The sequence below is a fragment of the Nycticebus coucang genome, chromosome X (genome assembly GCF_027406575.1).
Source record: "Nycticebus coucang isolate mNycCou1 chromosome X, mNycCou1.pri, whole genome shotgun sequence".
Taxonomy (NCBI): domain Eukaryota; kingdom Metazoa; phylum Chordata; class Mammalia; order Primates; family Lorisidae; genus Nycticebus; species Nycticebus coucang.
Window position 1 is genome coordinate 130,908,062 of NC_069804.1, and position 24,599 is coordinate 130,932,660.

Below are 24,599 nucleotides of genomic sequence, written 5' to 3' on the forward strand. Positions count from 1 at the left end.
AAGCTGCCAGGAGTAAGCGCCAGTTGACCTACAGGGGCAAATCCATCAGAGTGACCGCAGACTTCTCTAATGAAACTTTCCAAGCAAGAAGACAATGGTCATCTACCTTTAATCTACTTAAACAGAACAATTTCCAGCCCAGAATTCTGTACCCTGCTAAGCTAAGCTTCAAAATTGACAGGGAAATCAAATCATTTACGGATATACAAACATTGAGGAAATTCGCCACAACAAGACCAGCTCTACAGGAAATACTTCAACCTGTTCTGCACACTGACCACCACAATGGATCAGCAGCAAAGTAAGAACTCAGAAATTAAAGGACAGAACCTAACCTCCACACTGATGCAAAAGATAAAACTAAGCAATGGACTCTCACCAAATAAGATGAATAGAATACTACCACACTTATCAATTATCTCAATAAATGTTAATGGCTTGAATTCCCCACTGAAGAGACATAGATTGGTTGACTGGATTAAAAAACACAAGCCATCCATTTGCTGTCTGCAAGAAACACACCTGGCTTCAAAAGACAAATTAAAGCTCCGAGTCAAGGGTTGGAAGACAATTTTTCAGGCAAATGGAATTCAGAAGAAAAGAGGAGTTGCAATCTTATTTTCAGATACATGTGGATTTAAAGCAACTAAAGTCAAAAAAGACAAAGATGGTCACTTTATATTGGTCAAGGGAAAAATACAACAAGAAGACATTTCAATTCTAAATATTTATGCACCCAATTTAAATGCTCCCAGATTCTTGAAACAGACCTTACTCAGTCTGAGCAATATGATATCTGATAATACCATCATAACAGGGGACTTTAACATTCCTCTTACAGAGCTGGACAGATCCTCTAAACAGAAATTAAACAAAGATATAAGAGATTTAAATGAGACCCTAGAACAACTGTGCTTGATAGACGCATGTAGAACACTCCATCCCAAAGATAAAGAATATACATTCTTCTCATCACCCCATGGAACATTCTCCAAAATTGATCATATCCTGGGACACAAAACAAATATCAACAGAATCAAAAGAATTGAAATTTCACCTTGTATCTTCTCAGACCATAAGGCACTAAAGATGGAACTCAACTCTAACAAAAATGCTCGACCCCACCCAAAGGCATGGAAATTAAACAATCTTCTGTTGAATAACAGATGGGTGCAGGAAGAAATAAAACAGGAAATCATTAACTTCCTTGAGCATAACAACAATGAAGACACAAGCTACCAAAACCTGTGGGATACTGCAAAAGCAGTTTTGAGAGGAAAATTCATCGCTTTAGATGCCTACATTCAAAAAACAGAAAGAGACCACATCAACAATCTCACAAGAGATCTTATGGAATTGGAAAAAGAAGAACAATCTAAGCCTAAACTCAGTAGAAGAAAAGAAATATCCAAAATCAAATCAGAAATCAATGAAATTGAAAACAAAAGAATCATTCAGAAAATTAATGAAACAAGGAGTTGGTTTTATGAAAAAATAAATAAAATAGATAAACCATTGGCCAGACTAACGAGGAATAGAAAAGTAAAATCTCTAGTAACCTCAATCAGAAATAAAGGGGAAACAATAACTGATCCCACAGAGATACAAGAGATCATCTCTGAATACTACCAGAAACTCTATGCCCAGAAATTTGACAATGTGAAGGAAATGGATCAATATTTGGAATCACACCCTCTCCCTAGACTCAGCCAGGAAGAAACAGAGCTCCTGAACAGACCAATTTCAAGCACTGAGATCAAAGAAACAATAAAAAATCTTCCAACCAAAAAATGCCCTGGTCCAGATGGCTTCACTCCAGAATTCTATCAAACCTTCAAGGAAGAGCTTATTCCTGTACTGCAGAAATTATTACAAAAAAGTGAGGAAGAAGGAATCTTCCCCAACACATTCTATGAAGCAAACATCACCCTGATACCAAAACCAGGAAAAGACCCAAACAAAAAGGAGAATTTCAGACCAATCTCACTCATGAATATAGATGCAAAAATTCTCAACAAAATCCTAGCCAATAGATTACAGCTTATCATCAAAAAAGTTATTCATCATGATCAAGTAGGCTTCATCCCAGGGATGCAAGGCTGGTTTAACATACGCACGTCCATAAACGTTATCCACCATATTAACAGAGGCAAAAATAAAGATCACATGATCCTCTCAATAGATGCAGAAAAAGCATTTGATAAAATCCAGCATCCTTTTCTAATTAGAACACTGAAGAGTATAGGCATAGGTGGCACATTTCTAAAACTGATTGAAGCTATCTATGACAAACCCACACCCAATATTTTACTGAATGGAGTAAAACTCAAAGCTTTTCCTCTTAGAACTGGAACCAGACAAGGTTGTCCTCTGTCACCTTTACTATTCAACATAGTGCTAAAAGTTCTAGCCAATACAATTAGGCAAGACAAGGAAATAAAGGGAATCCAAATGGGAGCAGAGGAGGTCAAACTCTCCCTCTTTGCTGATGACATGATCTTATACTTAGAGAACCCCAAAGACTCAACCACAAGACTCCTAGAAGTCATCAAAAAATACAGTAATGTTTCAGGATATAAAATCAATGTCCACAAGTCAGTAGCCTTTGTATACACCAATAACAGTCAAGATGAGAAGCTAATTAAGGACACAACTCCCTTCACCATAGTTTCAAAGAAAATGAAATACCTAGGAATATACCTAACGAAGGAGGTGAAGGACCTCTATAAAGAAAACTATGAAATCCTCAGAAAGGAAATAGCAGAGGATATTAACAAGTGGAAGAACATACCATGCTCATGGATGGGAAGAATTAACATTGTTAAAATGTCTATACTTCCCAAAGCAATCTACCTATTCAATGCCATTCCTATCAAAATACCAACATGGTACTTTCAAGATTTGGAAAAACTGATTCTGCATTTTGTATGGAAGCGGAAAAAACCCCGTATAGCTAAGGCAGTTCTTTGTAACAAAAATAAAGCTGGGGGCATCAGCATACCAGATTTTAGTCTGTACTACAAAGCCATAGTGCTCAAGACAGCGTGGTACTGGCACAAAAACAGAGACATAGACACTTGGAATCGAATTGAAAACCAAGAAATGAAACTAACATCTTACAACCACCTAATCTTCGATAAACCAAACAAGAACATACCTTGGGGAAAAGACTCCCTATTCAATAAATGGTGTTGGGAGAACTGGATGTCTACATGTAAAAGACTGAAACTGGACCCACACCTTTCCCCACTCACAAAAATTGATTCAAGATGGATAAAGGACTTAAATTTAAGGCATGAAACAATAAAAATCCTCCAAGAAAGCATAGGAAAAACACTGGAAGATATTGGCCTGGGGAAAGACTTCATGAAGAAGACTGCCATGGCAATTGCAACAACGACAAAAATAAATAAATGGGACTTCATTAAACTGAAATGCTTCTGTACAGCTAAGGAGACAATAACCAAAGCAAAGAGACAACCTACACAATGGGAAAGGATATTTGCATATTTTCAATCAGACAAAAGTTTGATAACTAGGATCTATAGAGAACTCAAATTAATCCACATGAAAAAAGCCAACAATCCCATATACCAATAGGCAAGAGACATGAATAGAACTTTCTCTAAAGATGACAGACGAATGGCTAACAAACACATGAAAAAATGTTCATCATCTCTATATATTAGAGAAATGCAAATCAAAACAACCCTGAGATATCATCTAACCCCAGTAAGAATGGCCCACATCACAAAATCTCAAAACTGCAGATGCTGGCGTGGATGTGGAGAGAAGGGAACACTTTTACACAGCTGGTGGGACTGCAAACTAGTACAACCTTTCTGGAAGGAAGTATGGAGAAACCTCAAAGCACTCAAGCTAGACCTCCCATTTGATCCTGCAATCCCATTACTGGGCATCTACACAGAAGGAAAAAAATCCTTTTATCATAAGGACACTTGTACTAGACTGTTTATTGCAGCTCAATTTACAATCGCCAAAATGTGGAAACAGCCTAAATGCCCACCAACCCAGGAATGGATTAACAAGCTGTGGTATATGTATACCATGGAATACTATTCAGCCATTAAAAAAAAAATGGAGACCTTACATCCTTCGTATTAACCTGGATGGAAGTCGAAGACATTATTCTTAGTAAAGCATCACAAGAATGGAGAAGCATGAATCCTATGTACTCAATTTTGATTCGAGGACAATTAATGACAATTAAGGTTATGGTGGGGGGAAGCAGAAAGAGGGACGGAGGGAGGGGGGTGGGGCCTTGGTGTGTGTCACATTTTATGGGGGCAAGACATGATTGCAAGAGGGACTTTACCTAACAATTGCAATCAGTGTAACCTGGCTTATTGTACCCTCAATGAATCCCCAACAATAAAAAAAAAAAAAAATTACTTATATGTGCAAATATAAACTCTTGAAGGATATTAAAAAAAAATACCAAAAATGTTGGATATAGGTAGGTTGTAGTGGGGAAATGTGTGGATGGAAGGGGTGGAAAATACTTTTTTTTTTTTTTTGCAGTATGGCTTTTTATATTTTAGATTTTTAAAGTGAAATTTGTAAATTTCATAAATGAACTATATAAGAAAAGGATAAGTAGATGGTGAAACAAGCTATTATATCCCTATTTGAAACTTTCATAGGCTTCCCACAGTTCTTAGAATCAAGGCCAAATCCCTTACCATGGCTGACAAAGCTCTCCTTAACTGACCCCTGCTTGGCCTTCAGACTTAGTGTCATCCACCCCACTTGCCTCCTCTCTGCCACAAAATGCTGTTGTATATGCCATTTTGTCCATCTATAAGAGTTCACTTCCCTAATCCCACATTTGTTTAGTAAACTCCTATTCATCCTCCGGATTGTAAAATTGTCACCTCCTCAGGGACTTCTTCCCTAAACCCTGAGACTAGGCCAGCTTGTTTTGTTCTAAGTCCTAGGCATGTTTCTTTCTTTTAGAGTACCTATCCAAGTTCTAACTATGCTGATATGATTATTTTGTTCCTGTGTGTCCCCACTAGCTTATAAATCCTATGAGAGAAGGGGCAGGGCCTGATTTTTACTCATCAGGGTACCCTAGTGGCCAGTGTAGAGCCTGGCAGAAAAAAGGCACTTGTTAATATGTGCTAAATGGATAGATGGATTGGAGGTAGAGGGCAGGACTGAGTCCCAGCTTCTAGACAGGGTGACCGGATGGTGCCACTAAGCAAGAATCATAGGAAGAGCAGCAGGGCTGATGGGGAAGGTAATGAGTTCAACATAGACTGAGTTTGAGGTGTGCTTGGGACAATCAGGTGGAGATGCTAAGTGAACCACAGGACCTTGAATCTCCTAAGTCTGGCCTAGAGCAAGTGATGCAGTGGCTATCACCATGCAAATTGCTAGTTAAGCCATGAGAACCCATAAGACCATCCCAGAATATTTGATTTAGAGGTGATCCTAGAACAGAACTCTGGGCAAATCAACATCTCTGAGGACTGAGGAGAAAGAACTTCTGAAGGAGACGTGGGAAGGCATGGCCAATAAGGTAGGCAAGCCAGGAAAGAGAGGGACTTTGGAAGCCCTGAAAGCAGAACATTCCAAACGGGAGTGATCAACAGCATCGAGCGTAGCAGAGTCCTTGCAGGATAAAGACTGAGAGATGGTCATTCTGTTTGGTCAGATGGGCGTTGTTGGCAAACTTTAGAAGTACCATTTCTATTAAGAGTCTGGTGGGGGGGGGCAGACGTCAGAACAATGTTCTAAGGAATAAAAGGTAACTAAGAAGTTGACTCCAATGCAGACACAAGTATCTCCCAAAGTTACTTACTATTCATCAGGTGATTTCCGGTAGCAAACAGGTAAACATTTCAATTTTAATAGCTATGTATTTCAAAGATTATTAAATATATAACCAGTAAATCAAAGTTATAATTTCCTAAATAATATGGAGTTTCTCTTAAAAAGCAAATATATTTTAATTTAAAAAATCAATAGATATAAGGACATATATTACATACATAATAATACAGATGGTTACATGGATAAGACAAATATTGTCATGCCCAAAGAACTAAAGTTTAGGAAATACTGTTTGGACTATTCTTTTAAAAGATGGGACTGCAAACTAGTACAACCTTTCTGGAAGGAAGTATGGAGAAACCTCAAAGCACTCAACCTAGACCTCCCATTCGATCCTGCAATCCCATTACTGGGCATCTACCCAGAAGGAAAAAAATCCTTTTATCATAAGGACACTTGTACTAGACTGTTAATTGCAGCTCAATTTACAATCGCCAAAATGTGGAAACAGCCTAAATGCCCACCAACCCAGGAATGGATTAACAAGCTGTGGTATATGTATACCATGGAATACTATTCAGCCATTAAAAAAAATGGAGACTTTACATCCTTCGTATTAACCTGGATGGAAGTGGAAGACATTATTCTTAGTAAAGCATCACAAGAATGGAGAAGCATGGATCCTATGTACTCAATCTTGATATAAGGACAATTAATGACAATTAATTTTATGGGGGGGGAAGCAGAAAGAGGGATGGAGGGAGGGGGGTGGGGCCTTAGTGTGTGTCACACTTTATGGGGGCAAGACATGATTGCAAGAGGGACTTTACCTAACAATTGCAATCAGTGTAACCTGGCTTATTGTGCCCTCAATGAATCCCCAACAATAAAAAAAAAAAAAAAAGATGTTTAGCTGAGGGCGGTGCCTGTGGCTCAAGGAGCAGGGCTCTGGCCCCATATACAGGAGGTGGCGGGTTCAAACCCGGCCCTGGCCAAAAACTGCAAAAAAAAAAAAAAAAAAAAAAAAGGATGCTTAGTTGTGAAGGGATAAGAACTACAGAGTTATGTGGGATTAAGAGACAGTAGGAAAGACTTGAGCATCTTTATTGGCTGAAAAGCTAGGAGTAAAGAAAGTGACTAGTTGACTAGGTAAAGTGACTAGTTGATGAGATGAGGCTCTGGAAGAGGTGAGAGAGATGGAAGGTTTCCATATAGGAGTATGATCACCCATGACCAGGGAGAACGCCACTTCTTCCAGGATGGGAGGAAGGAACATAAGGATGAACGTGGGTAAAGAAGCTTGTAGAAGTGGCAGGTGCAGTGGTTCAGGCCTGTAATCCTAGCACTCTGAGAAGCTGAGGTGGGTGCATTACTTGAGCTCAGGAGTTTGAGACCAGCCTGAGAAACGATGAGACCTTGTCTCTACTAAAAATAGAAAAACTAGCTGGGAGTCCAAACTATGATGGATGCCTATAGCCCTAGCTACTCTGAAGGCTGAGGCAAGAGGATCACTTGAGCCTAAGAGTTTGAGTTTGCTGTGAGCTATGACACCACCACACTCTACCCAGGGTGACAGACTGAGACTTTGTCTCAAAAAAAAAACACACAAAAAAAGCAGCTTGTAGAAGTAAAGAAGGGTATAAAGGGAATCTACTCAGAGGGGAGAGGACAGGAAGTTGGAGGAGCGTGGTAAAGTCTCAGTATAAGCCTTGTGAGGGCGGTGTGTGGAGGAGCTGACCATGGTCAGAAAATAATTGAGCAATGGTGTTGAGAACAATTATAATAGAGGCTATGAAATTTTAGGGGCTCTAATCAGAACAATTTGAGAGATTTTGCTCAGTAAGTGGAGACTAAACACACTAAAACGGGATTGGATGCTGATCCCAGCTGGCAGGGACAAGGGAGTGAGACACTTTCTGGAGCTAGTGAGAGGAACGTTCCAGCAACAGGTCATGGTGGCACAAGCTGTGGGAAGAAAGGAGACCAAAAGAAGTAGAGATTTGGGTCAAAGAAAGAGATGTAGCAGCTTATGATCTCAGACAGAAGAACTTCAAGGGAAAACAGGGTCCAGGTGGCTGAAGAGAAGGGCGTGAAGAGCTCGCTGCAATTCAGAAGCCCACACCTGGGCGGCCCCCGTAGCTCAGTGGGTAGGGAGCCGGCCACATACACCGAGGCAGGCAGGGTCAAACCTGGCCGAAGCCTGCTAAACAAAGACAACTGCAATAAAAAAAAAAAAAAAAGCCGGGCGTTGTGGTGGGTACCTATAGTCCCAGGTACTTGGGAGGCTGAGGTAAGAGAACTGCTTAAGCTCAAGAGCTGTAGATTGCTGTGAGCTGTGATGCTACAGCACTCTACAGAGGGTGACATAGTGAGACTCTGTCTCAAAAAAAAAGAAGTCCACACCTTGAGAAGTGGGGGTGAGTATGTGCTACTCACTGGAAGTCACCCAGGATGCTGGAAGTAACAAAGAGGTCAAGTGATGGTGGTGATGAAAAAGGAAATATAGAGGGGTGGCTCCTGTGGCTCAAAGGAGTAGGGTACCAGCCCCATATACTGGAGGTGGGGGGTTCAAACCCAGCCCCAGCCAGAAAAAAAAAAGGAAATAAGAGAATGGTAAAGGAGAAAGCATTTTCACATCAGGTTGAGATGAAATAGTGCTCTAGAACAGACTGTGGGGAGCTGGGGGGGGGGCAGGGGGATTATAAGAAATACAGGTAGGGACTTAGCTTGATTCAATCATTCCACACTGTACACCTACTACCCTATACACAGAAAAAATTACACTTTAATACCCAATAAAAAGTAATTAAAAAATAAAGACTGTAGCACACACACACACACACAGAAACCAAGAGAAATGTAGTTCCAGAGGGCCAAAGGCAAAGTATTGGGCAAAAAAGGAAACAGGAAAGGAAGAGCCAGGCTGGAGGAAGGAAAGAGCAGTGTGGACGAGACAGGTCCCATGTGCTGAGATGGTACCTAAGGACTGTAGAACAGGAAGAATGAATTCCCGCAAAGCGCCCCCCACCCACCCCGACCACAGGGAGGGCAACTATGTGCTCAACCAGGACCTCGCCTTTCAGGAAAACAGGGTTCCTGAACATAGGAGGTAACCATAGCAGAGCTGTCTTGTCTATAGTAACAACAACCCCTAAGCTACTTATTTCTGGAAAATTATAAGACAGTTCTAGGGAACAGAAGCCCCAAACCCTCAGCTTTCCTGTTTTACAAATAATAATAATAATAATAATAATAATAATAATAATAATAATAATAATAATAATGATAATCTTCCTACTGCTCACTCCAGATCCATTCCTCCTTTGCAAAGCTTAGGTCCAAATCTCAGGACCAAACGTGAAGCCAGCCTTAGGAAAATCCAGGTTTTTCTCTCAATGCTCATAATTTTCCCCAAGTGAACAGCAGATGGTAGCAAAGAGCTGGAAAGGGAGACGAGCCCTCAAAATAGCTCATAGTTGGGCAGATAGAAAATGATGCAGCCCATCAAGTTTTGGGGGGCTGTGGATGCTCTCATGCAGGGGTTGAGGTCAAAGGTCAGCTTGATAAGATCACTCCGTTTAGCTTGTTCTACTGAGCCAGGGTGTTTACAGGTTATTACTGTGTTTCCCCGAAAATAAGACTTACTCACAGGTTTCCTTCTGGGTGAAATATAAGGCACCCCCCGAAAATAAGGCCCCCCCAGGCTCTGTCTCAGAATGAAAATTAATTTACCGTAAACTGGTTGCTAGGGCGGCCCCGACTGGCATCTAGCAACCAGTGACATTACGTGGAGTCTTGACCTCACTGCTGTGTGGAGGCGGAGCAGAGGTCGGAGTGAGCGGTGAGTGCGGGGCGGGAGAGAGGAGGAGACTTTTGCAGATGCGTGTAGAAGAACAGGAGGATCAGAGTGGACGGGACACGGTGAAAGTGGTGAGTGCTGGTCGGTCTCTGGTGACACTGCTTGATGCTTGTGGTCACCCTCATGATGACTGAAGGTTCTCAGTCAGTGGCAGACCCTGCTCCAGCCCAGGTCCAGGCCCCAGCCAGCCCAGTGACAGTCCCTAGGCAGGCCCCAGGGGGGAAATGTCTGATAAAGGGGTGGGGGTGGGGATCACTTAAAATGACACAGGTGGATCAGAGGGGGTAATCAAAATGACACAGGAGGATCAGAGGGGACAATCAAAATGACACAGGAGGATCAAAAGGGGTTACTAAAATGGTAATCCCCCCTCTGATTCTCCTGTGCCATTTTGATTCCCCCCTCTAATCCCCCCTACGTCATTTTAAGTGATCTCCCTCCCCCCACCCTAATACCCCAGTTCCTTTTTTTTCACCCCTAGAAATGAGCGCAAAAAGAAAAAGCTACTCCGTGGAGTACAAGAAAGGAATCGTGGAAGACTCTTGGGGCCAAAATCTTACTGCTTTCTGTAAAGAGAAGATGTTGAGTATCCGATTGGTCCAAAAATGGCGAGCAGAGTATGGTAACCTCATTGAACAAGTGGACAAGGGAAATGCTAAAAAGCACAAGTGTGGATCAGGTCAGCAACCATTATCTTCCGAGCTGGAAGACATGATCTGTGAATGGGTTGTTGACAGGAGAGCAAAGGCTTTGGTTGTGAATAGGGCTCAGATTCAAGAATTTGCCCTTGCAATGGCAGCACAGTTTGACATAGCCCCCGAAGACTTCAAAGCATCACAACACTGGCTGGATAATTTCCTTCAGCTAAGTGAACTGTCTTTAAGAAGATCCACAACACTGTTTAGGCTGGAAGATACTCAAGTTACTACCATACCATATACAGGGTAGTAATTTTCCTTTATTTTCATTTAACAATAAATGTATACCGTATTCTTCTTCATGGAAAAATAAGACATCCCCTGAAAATAAGACCTAGCGCAGCTTTGGGAGCAAAAATTAATATAAGACACTGTCTTATTTTCGGGGACACAGGGTAGCAGTCACAGAGCATGTTGTCTTTGTCCCTACAGCCCTCCTATTTCTCACCTTGCCAGTTAGGGAACCAGGCTAAAAGCGGGATCTGCTCCAAGAAGATACAGTTATTTTCCTGGAGATGGTGAGGAAAAAGGGAAGGTCAACTAGCCTTCCACAAGTTATATCCTACCCTCCCAGTACCTCCTGCAGTGCTTATAACACCACACTACAGTCGTCTATCTTCCCCAAAAGACAGTGACTTCCTGTGGAAGAATTGTGTCCTTCTGGTCCATCTCTGATTCCCTAGTACAAATCCTGGGCACATAGCAGGTATTCAACAAATTGAGTGAATGTCTGAATCCTGGCAGGAAGCAGGGGGCACACATCGGTCCTTTAGGAAAGAGTACCAGTTTGGGAAGGATCCTAGGCTGGGCTATGGTTACAGGCAAGGTACCTACTGTGTCTGCACTTTGATTTTCTCCTCTGTAGAAGGATCCTTTATTTGTGATGGGAAGATACAGAAAACATGCCTAGCACAATTATCTCGCACACAGAAAATAAAAAATAGTCACCAGTATCTACTGGGGATATTATTACTGTTGCTGTTATTACAGCCCCTTTCTCAGGACCAGGCACCAGAGAAGAAAGGGGAGAATTACTAAGAGTAGGAAATAAAATGGAGTCAAGACTTGGAATCAATCCCAACTTCCTCAGCTTGGTGTTTCCAAACAGCACAGCAATAGACCCAAAAGAAGTCTACAGTGGAATCAGCCAACGCAAGCCAAGTGGCATCCCAGATTATTCTTTTGGAGAGAGGAGAAATGGCTACTTGGTGTTTTCCATGTCAAATCATCCTAGTCTAACTACCTGGAAAAACTTCCTTTTTTTTGGCAGTTTTTGGCCGGGGCTGAGTTTGAACCTGCCACCTCTGGTATATGGGGCCAGCGCCCTACTCCTTTGAGCCACAGGTGCTACCCCTACCTGGAGGATTTTGATAGTGACCTAAGAGTAAAAATAGGTTTGAATAACAGTCATGTGGATTTGACCAGGACTTCCATCACATACCTCAGAAGCCAGGAATGGTGAGTGGTAGGGGTCTGGAGCCCTAGGATGCTGCCTGCCTGGTTCCGTTCAGAATGAGTATAGCTCAGAGACTGAAGTATTATTAGGAAGCTTTTTCCTGTGCCACAAGGGTCAGATCTGAGAATGGTATTAGTTTCCCGAATATTGGAACTACAAACTTCCCTTACAACTTAGCGGGGAAAATAGTGTTTTTAGACCAAGTGAAAAGGCATTGGTGTTCTCTGGTTTAGTGAGACCCCATGTGGCTGCATAGGGTAAAAGCAGCCTCAAAGAACATGGAGGAAAGCTTACGGAAAAACCAGGGTGTAAGAGACAAATGGCGTCCATCCTCCAACATGTTCTCGTAGTGACTAGTCCTTGGGAATATTTTATGCCAGAAGGCCTTATGATTTGCCGGAATGCCTGAGTTAGAGGGTGCAAGCATAAGCCAAGAAGCACCAGAGCCCAGTGGGCTTTCCAGGCCATCTTCTAGTGGGCTCCAGGGCCTGCGTGACCCTATGCCTATGCCAGTTACCCAGGGATGGCAGAGTCTCCCAGAAAAGCTCCAGCAATCCAGAGAAACAGGCAGGTGGCCAGTTTACAGGGCCTTTTGGAAAGTACAGAGCACTGAAAGATGTCTCTCACGACAAGCCTAGAGGGCATAGGAACGTCCCTTTCCTCTTCTCTGCTACACAGTGGAGTAAGGGATAATCTAAGGGTTACTGGGAAGTCACAAATATACCAGCTTCCTTTCCAGGCTGTGTCGACCAGATTGTTTGGTCCCTCTCTCTTGACCCAATAAAGGTTTCCAAAGCTTTCTTTAATACGGAGACCATTGCTCTCGCACCTGCCTTTTCCCCCCTTAGTCCCTGGACTTCTGGCCCTTTCTGATATCTTCTACGGTTCTGAGAGAGCAGACATAATGAGCAAGAGCACAGAGCCCTCTCTGCGGGGGCTGAGTGCTTCATTCCCCCCTTCTCCCCATGCTGCACACTGAGGCAGGGGACGGCAAAGCACGAGAGAGCGACAGAGTGTGAAGGTAGGGTGGGGCTCCATGCAAACACACCACCACCGAAACTGCCCCTACAAATTGATGAGGGGGGTGCAAGGTGAGAACTCTGGGAAGGAGCAGGCTTAGTTAAAATAATGAGAATAATCAGCCACTGTCCCCTCATTCGCTTGATGGTAATCACTGTTCCGTTTGCTTCTTCTTCTTCCTCTTTTTTTTTTTGCAGTTTTTGGCTGGGCTGGATTTGAACCCACCACCTCCGGTATATGGGGCCGGCACCCTACTCCGTTGAGCCACAGGCACTGCCCCCCTCTCTTTGCTTCTTTACCTGGGAGTCATGCATAGTTGTCTATATAAGAACATTCACCTGTTTGGAACCTATGGGTAGTTTTTGAGATATCTTTCAGGTTCTGCATTCTAGTCGGATCCACCCAGACAGAGAAACTGACTCAAGTGGTCTTGGGCCTCCACTCAAGGTCCTGCATTCCAGTACCTGTCCCACCTAGACCAAGGGACTAGCAGCTCTGTCCTGAAAGGAGCCAATTAGCAGGCACTGATTGGCTAATCTTTTGCTCACCAAACTGTCTTTAAAAACCCTGGCCCCCCAATTCTTGGAGAGGCAGATTTGAGAAATTGCTCCCTTCTCCCCACTTAGCGCTCTGCGGAATAAACCCTTTCTCTGCTGTAAAACCTGCCATCTCTAGACATCAGCTTTCTCTTGGACAGTGGGCAGATGAACTTGGCTGGGCGGCAACACCCCCACCAAGTATCCAAAGCCCAGGCCCTAAGACAGGCTGGGCGGCAACACCCCCACCAAGTATCCAAAGCCCAGGCCCTAAGACAGGCAGTCAGCAGCAGCAGGCAGTCTGTTCGCCCAACAAAGGACGATTTTGAAAAGCCCCCAGATGACTCGCAGGCCCCATCCATGCCTGGTGTGTGGCATCAATTACTGTGGTAGACACCCAAGAGGTTATGACTCTCAAGAACAGAAAGGAGAGGCTAGATTAGGGGTGGTATAGGCAGGTGGTTTGCTGGCCTTACCTCCTTTCCAAAGCAGGTAGATGGGCACCACGTAGAGCATAACATGCTGAATGTAGTAGATCTCCAATTCAAAGGGGAGCTGTGAGGAAAGGAGGGAGAGAGGTGTTTCAGAGCAGGAAGCATCTTTCCAATAGATTTTGAAGGTGAAGGCTGTTGCTCTTTGGGACCCACATTTGAATAACCCCATGCATTTCACCAACCCACCTCCCTTTATAATTCCAGAGAAAAGATCAAAATCAATGTTCCTCTGACCTAGATTGGGACATTCCATGGTGTATTTTGTAGAGATGGTATTTGAACAGGGGTATTTGCGAAACTTGGTAAATGTAGAATGTAAATGTTTTGGCACAGTAACTGAGATAACGCCGGAAAGGCTATGTTAACCACTGTGATAAAAATGTGTCAAATGGTTTATGAAGTGAGTATATGATGCCCCATAATCATATCATTGTATACAGTTACGATTTAATAAAAAAAAAAAATGCTCCGCTGAAAAAATTTGGTTAAAAACTTAAGAAACGTGGCATTTATCACCTCAGAGAATCCCCAAGCATGTTACTGGCATGTTAAAGGACCTGAGTGGTCCCTATAGACAAGAAATCTACTCACCATTGTGTACCCAGAGTTTCCCAAATTTATTTAGTGACTGACTCTTTTTATGTAACACTTAGTACTCTGCAGAATATACGTGAAGAATCACAACCTTATGTCACTTTCTGCTCCTGGCAAGTAGATGGTGGACTATTTAAGTTTATTTTTCATTTAACATGAAGAACATATGGAACAGAATTTATTATTCTCCTTTTCTAGGCTTGATTGCTAGGTCCAGTAGGGTCTAAATCCAGAAATAAAGAGTTTCCCCATTGGGTAATTTGCGGGTTAGTCCAGGGTTAGCCCTACTTTTGGGTGGAAACCAAGCAGCTGGGCCAATTCTGGTACAGCTTGCCAAAAAGAATGTCCCCACGCTCCCTACATCCAACATATGTGCTCACTCACTTCTGTTTCCCATCTCTCTCAAAATGGAAGCTCTGGATTACTGAAGCAGAGCACAGTTTTGACCTGGCATAGGGACTCCGCTATAGACCTTGGCAGCAGGCAGAGAATGGAAATGGCTAACTCAACTCTGAGGGGGAGGGGGAAATGTCAGCAGCTGGTAAGAAACCTAGCTTCTGGGGCTTACACAACCCCTAACACACACATGATGCCCAGATAGACAAAGAACACCAGGGAAAGGGCTCAGCTGCCTCCCTACAGTGCAAGTGCATAAAAAAGACTATGTGATAATGAGAGGAGGCAGTTACGGGCTCCCCAGGCATCAGAGCCCAAGCCTGCCTAGTGCCAAGGGCTGAAACCGAAAAGATGGCAGAGCTCCCAGAATGGGAGCTGAGAAAACCGTGAACCTTGGACACAGACACTGGCTCTTTAAAATAAAGATCTACACGGAAGAAAAATTTCCCAGGGACCCAAAGGATGCTCAACTATTACTTTATTCTCGCCAAGGGAAACATAAAAACCCAGAAAAGGAGATGAGCTTCCCAGTATCTCTGTAGACCATGTCCGAATAGTGGGAAGAGGCTGTGAAATCTGACACGGAGTATCACCAGCTTGAGGGAGCCACGGAGGCCCAGGAGGTGCCGCTGCACCCTCCCAGTAGTGTGATCTGAGATCACTCCACTATCTTGAATTTGGGTACTGCTCTATGCTTTTCAAATGTTTTCCTATCTATAATCTACTCAAAGTCTTAAAACCCCATGAAGTGGACAGGTAAGGTATTATTTTCTCACTTGACAGATAAGGCAACTGAGGTGCAGAAGGGCTAGTTGACTTCACTGAGGCCACGCAGGAAATAGGTAAGGAGGAGAAGGTTCCAAGGAGGCTCAGCTCCTTGGCTTTAATTAGAACTTTCAGGGACTTAAGGGACTCAAATTCACCCCGAAATGGGCCTGGGAAGCCAGGATGCTTTCCACCCCGCAGCCGCCTGACATCCCCACTGTTTCCTTCCTCCGAGGGCTGCCTTGCCCCTATTCCAAGAGTTCCCTTCCTGCCTCAGGAGGCCACAGGGAGGGTTAACCTAGGTGCAGGTACCACTGGCAAAGAGGGCCAGGAAGGAGAATGAGGAAACGGGAAAAGGAGGAAGTGTGGGAAAAGAGGGAGAGGAAGGGAGGAAGCAGATGAGCAAGAAGCAACAGGTGAGTGACAAGAAGAGAACTGAATGGGAGCGGAGAACCTACCGCTTGTTTAATAGCAAATCGCATCTCTCAAGTCCTTACATACACCGCACTGTGTTAAACGCTTTTACCTGTGTTATCTCACTTAACCGTAACGACCTTCCTGCGAGGCAGGAACTACGCCCATCCCCATGCGACAGAGAGGAAACTAAGGCACAGGGAAGTTAGGTACCATCCAAAGGAGAAGCAACAGGTACAGGGATGGAGAGGAAAGGCATTTAGCAACAGGGGAGGAAAAAGGCAGCTCTTCTTTTTTTTTTTTTTAAGAGACAGGGTCTCACCATGTGGCCCAGGCTGCAGTGTGGTGGCGACTCACAGGTGCAATGCTAGCACATGTCAGCCCTGAGCTTCTGGGCTCAAGCGATCCTCCTGCTTCAGCCTCCCAAGCAGCTGAAACTGCAGGCGTCTGCCACTGAATCTGGCTAAGACAGTTCTTTACTGAGCACTGGATCTGGGCTGATTTCTAGGAACTTCCTCATGGAGCCACCCTGACCCTCTTTTCCCTGTTCTACAAATAGTATCTGTGAAATGCCACATTTCCCCTAGAAAAACCACTTGGTTAATTCATTTCCATCCTGTAGAAATCACACCTGGCAATCCACTCTAATGATCCCAAGGCTATAGACAAAAAAATCCTACCTGGATGGAATCGAAAGTCAAAAGCAGGAAAAATGTCTTAAGTTGGACAGGTCATTAAACTTCCTTCTCACATCCAAGCTGACATCTCTTTTGGCAGTGGAAGAGCAGAGTGGTGAAGTTCTCCAGGCTTCTGGAGTTAGACTGCCTGAAATTAGGTGCATGGACTCCGTCCACAGCATGATCTCCTGACCTCCTTCCCAGCCCACAACCCTGAGAGCAGAACTACCATACTCTGCCGTGGACACCAGTGATCTTACCATGCCCTGCACCACTGTTTACTTTAGTCACCAGAAGAAGCCCAAGCCTTCCGGGTCACCCCTCAATACCTGAACCCTCTAATCCCCATTTGGCTCTAGACATCTCCTAATCTCTCCACACCTCCTGCCCCTCTTCAATTCTTGAAACTCTTCCCTGCTTTTCTCTACAACCCTCTGACCATCACTAGCAGAATCCTCTTACATTTTAAGACTTCTCTGAGCAGTCCCTGCCCCTCCTTGGTTGAATGAAAACTTGGTTCTCTCTGAAGACACTGCTATCTCAACAGCCCTCTCAAGTGGTTGGGGTTTTTCTTCCCCGCCGAGCCAGAGAAGTGCCCCTCTCTTCCTCACTGCTGAATCTAAATTGCTGTCTCTTCCAGAACATTCTGTCTGCCTTCTTGCTAACCGCTCTTGCGATCTGAATCTTATGTCATGAGACTATAGCACAAGTATTTCTCCTTGTTACAGTCACTTGTGGGCCCCTCCAGTGGACATCCCTCAGTCCACGAAGGCCCTGCCTCTTTCCTCCCTGTGACTTCTTTCCAGCAATCCTTTGTCAAAAGTCACGTGTTGTCTGTCACTATTTAGTAACACCCTGGCTTCTCAATGCCTTGCCCTCTACCCCCATCAAGACTTGCCATCCTAACTCCCCCCTTATTCCCTGGTCATACCTGTAATGCCCGTGACCTCTGCATAACCTTTGTCATGTACCCTGCGCTCCAGCTTCCTGTCTGTCCAACACACGCCTCCTCATATCACAACTCTCACATTTTTTCTACTTCACCAGCACTGACAACTATATTGATTCTACCGCCTTTACACTATCCCTCACCAACCTCATGTCCTCACTTCTACGCACTAGCGTTGAGTTCAATGTCCATGCCTCCTTCTGTACATTCTTAACTCTCCTGACACTCTTTCTTCCTTTTTCCTACTTACCTCACAAAACCATATTCCTGGTTAAATCTGGCTCTCTGCTTTCAGGTCCCTGTACCTCAGGCAAGTAAACATGGCTGGAGAAACATATAAAGCCATGTTGTTAACCTTTAAATTCATGGCAGCAAACCTTGAGTGGGGGCCCTTCATGGTGCCCTACATTCTGACTCTAATCCCTATGCCATTCACCTTCCTTTGTCCTAGACAACTATTTAACAGCTTGTGCTTTCCTCAGATATTTCCTCGTCCTCCCTCTCAGCTGAGGAAGTGACTTTCTAGTTCACTGCGGTACAGAAGGAGCCACTGGAAGGGAACAAGCACAAGCTCCTGCCACTACATCCCTCTTGCCCCTTCTTGTCTAACATGTCACACCCACAATCACCCTCTTTTTTCTTTTTTTGGAGACAGAGTTTCTTTATGTCACTCTCGGTAGAGTGCTGTAGCATCACAGCTCACAGCAATGTCAAACTCTTGGGCTTCAGCGATTCTCTTGCCTCAGCCTCCCAAGTAGCTGGGACTACAGGTGCCCGCCACAACAGGCAGCTATTTTTTGTTGTAATTGGCATTATTTTTTTAGCAGGCCCAAGCCAGGTTTGAACCCACCGGCCCCAGGATATGTGGCCGGTGCCCTAACCACTAAGCTATGGGCACTGGGCCCAACAATCACCCTTTTTTCCACTGGATCATTCCTGCCAGAAAACAAACATGCTACAATATCTGTCACCTACAGAAATAAAAACTCTTTTTTTTTTATTATTAAATCATAACTGTATACATTGATATGATCATGGGGCATCATACACTCGCTTCATAGACCATTTGATACATTTTTATCACAGTGGTTAACATAGCCTTTCCGGCGTTATCTCAGTTACTGTGCCAAAACCTTTACATTCTACATTTACCAAGTTTTGCAAATACCCCTGTAAGATGCACCACAGGTGTGATCCCACCGATCCCCCTCCCTCTACCCACCCACCCCCTTTCCCAAAGCAAGCAGACAGCCCTCAGAATGGGAAAAGATATTTGCAGGGTATATCTCTGACAAAGGTTTAATAACCAGAATCCACAGAGAACTCAAACACATCAGCAAGAAAAAAACAAGGGATCCCATCGCAGGCTGGGCAAGGGATTTGAAGAGAAACTTCTCTGAAGAAGACAGGCGCACGGCCTTCAGACATATGAAAAAATGCTCATCATCTTTAATCATCAGAGAAATGAAAATCAAAACTACTTTGAGATATCATCTAACTCCAATAAGACTAGCCTATATCACAAAATCTCAAGATCAGAGATGTTGGCGTGGATGCGGAGAAAAGGGAACACTTCTGCACTGCTGGTGGGAATGCAAATTAATACATTCCTTTTGGAAAGATATATGGAGAACACTCAGAGATCTAAAAATAGATCTGCCATTCAATCCTGTAATTCCTCTGCTGGGCATATACCCAGAAGACCAAAAATCACAACATAACAAAGATATTTGTACCAGAATGTTTATTGCAGCCCAATTCATAATAGCTAAGTCATGGAAAAAGCCCAAGTGCCCATCGATCCACGAATGGATTAATAAATTGTGGTATATGTATATTGTGGAATACTATGCAGCCTTAAAGAAAGATGGAGACTTTACCTCTTTCATGTTTACATGGATGGAGCTGGAACATATTCTTCTTAGTAAAGTATCTCAAAAATGGAAGAAAAAGTACCCAATGTACTCAGCCCTACTATGAAACTAATTTGGGGATCTCACAAGAAATAAAAACTCTTGACCTCACTTTCCCCTTTCAACCACCACCTCCATTTCCCTGCTTTACATTTAACAGCAAACTCCTCAAAATATTTCTCTACACATTGCCATCATTTCCTCACCCCCGAAGTATTCTTCTACCCAATCCAATCGAATTTTCCCTCCTACCTTTCCACCCAAATTGCTTTTGTTGAGGTTACCAATGACCTCAGCGTTCCTCATTCCCGTGGGAAAATTTTAAATAGGAACACCTTCATCTGCCCAGACTTTTCTCCTTGCCAGGGTGGCAGGGCCACGCTCACTCCCTTATGTAGTTAACAACCTGTCCAACTCATTCTCATCAATTTTTAGGCCTTATCTTACTTGATCCATTAGCAGCAGCATTTGCTGTAGCTGATCACTCCTTCATCCTTAAAAGACTTTCTGTACTGGGATTCTCAGACATTACTCTCCCTGTTTTTTCCCTCCCTCAATGGCTTTCATTCTCCATGTTCTTTAGCTGATCTTCCTTATGCCTCTAAATACTGGAGAGGCCCAGAACCAAATCTTTGGCCTTTTTTCTCTATGTATTCTCACTCATTGAGTAATCTAATCCAGGTTCCTATATACTGACGATACCCACTGTCCCCATCAAAATCTAGAAAATCACTTAATCTTACTGAGCCTCAGTCAACTCACTCATAAAATGGGAATGATAATACTATCTACTGCAACAGGTTTCATGAAATTATACATGCAGAATTCTTGGCCTAGTGCTGGCATGTACTCAATATGTGCTCAGTAAACATTCGCTGTTGAAATCCTTCTTTTCAACATCAATCTAGCCAACAACTAGTAAGCCATCCTAGACAGCAAGACTTAATGCCAGGTCTCTATGAGTGTTTTACTTCATCATTCTGCCTTAGCAGGAGCCTCCAACAACAGATGGTGGCACCTGGAACTGCACCACTGCCCTAAGTCATACACCAGTCTATTTATGAGATGACAACCATAGTAAGTTTAGTACCTCAACTTAATCCACTCATTTGGCCCATTTCTAGGCCAGGGTTTCTCAGTGGAAACCTCTTCATTTCTCAAAGCATTGTCAATACCACTCTCCCTTTTGCACCCAGCCCTCCCCTTCTCACCCAGCCCTCCCCTCTCACACAGGACAGTTCTATTCTCACTCTCATCAAATTGACAAAAGAACACTTCTAGAACCACTACTGGGTGGTAGGTAATGTGCCTGGCTCTTCGTATGTGGCAATGATGAAGACATCTTATATGGCAGGAACGTCTGCCCTACAAGAGTTCATAGTCTAGTTGAGGAAGCTAACAGATAAGGAGATAACATCAGTACAGCAAGAGATTGTGGAAAGCCCTATAGATCAAGGGTTGGCTTTGGTTTGATTTTTCCTTTAAGGCATTGATTCTCAACCTTCCTAATGCTGCGACCCTTTAATACAGTTCCTCATGTTGTGGTGACCCCCAACCATAAAATTATTTTCGTTGCTACTTCATAACTGTAATTTTGCTACTGTTATGAATCGTAATGTAAATATCTGATACGCAGGATGTATTTTCATTACTCACGACCCTCAGGTTGAGAACCTCTGCTTTTAAGGCGAAGGAAGGCATGTGTGATTGTACAGAGCTCCCTCTGGTGGTTGGGTGCAGAGCCTTCCGCTGGAAGCAGGGAGATCAGTGAGGGACTGCCCATAGTAATGTCTAAATTGAGCTTAAGGCAGACACAGTGAGAGAAGAGAGAATGGGCAGATTTGAGAGGAGGTCGGGATATTGAATTGCCAGGACTAATTAATTGATTGGACAGGTGAGTAGGAGGAAATAAGAGAAGGAAAGAAATCAAAGATGATCCTCAGGCTGATGGTTTGGATGGATGGTACAAAGTTTGGGCTTCTCCTTAAGTCAGGACCCATTGTCTAGGGTGCAGATTGGAGAAGGTGGGGTCCAAGAAAAGAAGCCTGGGATCATGCTGAATTTGTGGCACCAGTGTGACAGCCTGGAAGTCAGTGAGATGCAGGTTTGGATCTCAAAGGGTCTGGAGAGGATACAATGAGTTCACAATAAGGCAGATGATATACATGTAGAACTATATGCTGGAAAACCTACACGTGCAAATGTGCAGTGGAATTAACATGGAATTTTAAAGGATGCAATTCTAAAATACTAAGTTTTCTTCAAGAACCCCAATGGGACATCTTCTGCACCCCACTTTGCAGACTCCTAGTCCTTGGTAATCTCCTGAGAAGAGTAAATATATGGAGAGATGGAAGCTGTAGTAACTGACAGGTGGCACCAGGAGAGAGGAACTGTTAAGAATGGGAGAAACAGAGGGGAGACAAGATGGCGGACTGAAGCCAGCTTTCAACAAAGGCTCCCGTCCAGAAGGAGAGTTAAGGGACAGGAATTTAGTAAGTATCCTGGTGGACTTGAGCCTCACCAAGAGAGAAGGCTGAAGAACGCACATCAACACCACTGAGGCAAGTTGTGATCACAAGGACGCAAACAAAAGAACGCTCACTTCTGGATATTCTGAGGCCACACCCCCTGTCTCCCTGGGCAACCAGAGGAGGCCACCGGTTCACAAACCCGGAAGCCTCCAGGGCGGGGCCGATCCAAAGAGGTGTTCAGACGCAATTCTCCAGCAGCAAAGACGTTTGAACTCAAAACAGCCCGTCTCCTGTAGGCGACGACAGGAACAGAGACAGAACCTCACAAAGTTGTCTGTTCTGTTCTGTTCTGTTAGCAGCATCCATCAGGGACGGGGCTAAGCCTGAGTGAACACCTCCTTCCCATCACCTGCATCAAACACTCAAAGATGTCAGGCCCCATCTCCTCCTGCTAGATAGCGGCAGTCTGCGGGGGCCTGGCAGACTTCCTTGCGATTCAGGCAGGTGCAAACCCCTGGAGTGTCTGTTCACTGCAGGCAACTGGGTTAGCCATCTGCAGAGATACCAGTGACTGGGTCCGACGGAGGGGCAAAGTGGGGAAGGAGACGTCAACCTTCCCAGACTGCTCTGTTTGCTGGGTGGCTCCTCCTGACTCCACGCTGCACTGGGGTGAGCTGTGTCAGAGGAGTCACCAGGCCCCTGTGATCCAGTTCCCAGAGACCTCTTGAACCCTTCCACCCGAGACAAGTGCCGATTGAGATAGTTGATTCGGACCTTTTGAACTGGGCTAATAGACTGAGGACTCTTCAGGCGGTGCCCTGGGTGTGCGATTGTAGGAAGGTTTGATTCTCCTTTTCTAACTGGGGCCAGAGGTGGGCAGGCGGGGTGACTTAATTGCTGATTTTTCCACACAGCTGAGACTTCAAGCCACAGTAGAAGTTGCAATAGGATCGAACAGAAACCAGCTGAAAACAAGACAGAACCACTTTGCTCCACCACACCAGACAGGGCCCCAGTTTCTCAGGCCACAACACTGTACGGGCCCTCGATAAAACCCCAGGGGAAAAACCAAAGGGAGTAAACCATGGGGCGGAATCAGCGGAAAAACTCTGGTAACATGAATAACCAGAATAGATCAACCCCCCCAAGAAAAGATACGGCAGATGTGATTGAAGATCCCATTCATAAACAACTGGCTGAGATGTCAGAAGTCGAATTCAGAATTTGGTTTGCAGACAAGATTAATAAAATGGAATTAGGAATTCGAGGAGAAATTCAAAAATTGTCTCAAGAATTTAACGAATTTAAAGACAAAACCACCAAAGACTTAGACACACTGAAACAAGAACTTACAGCACTCAAAGATATGAAAAATACAGTAGAATCCCTCAGTAACAGAATGGAGCAAGCAGAAGAAAGGATTTCTGACATTGAAGATAAAGTCTTCGAACGCTCCCAATCTCTCAAAGAGGAAGAGAAATGGAGAGCAAAAACGGATCACTCACTCAGAGAGCTCTCAGATAATTCGAAAAAAAACAACATAAGGGTTATAGGAATTTCGGAGAACGATGAAGTGGCTGCCAAGGACACAGAGGCCCTTCTACATGAAATTATGAAAGAAAATTTTCCAGACATGCCTAGAGAATCTGAAATTCAGATAGCAGACAGCTTCAGAACCCCAGCACGATTCAACCCCAATAAGCCATCTCCCAGACATATCATAATTAGCTTCACTAAAGTTAACATGAAAGAGAAGATTCTCAAAGCAGCCCAGCGAAAGAAAACTATAACGTACAAAGGTAAGAATATTAGAATAACTGCAGATCTCTCTGCTGAAACTTTTCAAGCAAGAAGAGGCTGGTCATCAACTTTTAATCTCCTAAAGCAAAAAAACTTTCAACCCAGGATCTTATATCCAGCTAAACTGAGTTTCATCTATGATGGAGAAATTAAATACTTCAATGACATTCATATGTTGAAAAAATTTGCCATAAGTAAACCAGCTCTTCAGGATGTTTTCAGACCTATCCTCCACAATGACCAACCCAATCCTATACCACAAAAGTAAACTCACTCAGAAACTTCGGATCAAACTCCAACTTCCACACTGGCGAAAGGATTAAAAATGTCCACTGGACCTTTGAAAAACTCGATACCCAAAATTCCACCAGACTTATCAATACTCTCCATCAATGTGAATGGCTTAAACTGTCCTCTAAAGAGGCATAGGTTAGCTGACTGGATACAAAAACTCAAGCCAGATATTTGTTGCATACAAGAGTCACATCTCAACTTAAAAGACAAATACAGACTCAGGGTGAAAGGATGGTCATCCATATTTCAGGCAAATGGTAATCAGAAAAAAGCAGGTGTTGCAATTTTATTTGCAGATACAGTAGGCTTTAAACCATCAAAAGTAAGGAAGGACAAGAATGGTCACTTCATATTTGTTAAGGGTAATACTCAATATGACGAGATCTCAATTATTAATATCTATGCACCCAACCAGAATGCACCTCAATTTATAAGAGAAACTCTAACAGACATGAGTAACT

General features: G+C 43.8%; 1 protein-coding gene across 6 annotated transcripts in view; it reads right to left on the reverse strand.

The window, feature by feature from the left end:
- TMEM164 (transmembrane protein 164) overlaps positions 1-24,599 on the reverse strand; it is a 216,820-nt gene that overhangs the window by 31,170 nt on the left and 161,051 nt on the right. For all 6 annotated transcript variants that reach the window (XM_053580526.1, XM_053580523.1, XM_053580524.1 and 3 more), the window contains one exon: positions 13,845-13,923. In XM_053580526.1, the coding sequence (XP_053436501.1) occupies positions 13,845-13,923 (79 nt within the window). The remainder of the gene's footprint in view (positions 1-13,844; positions 13,924-24,599) is intronic.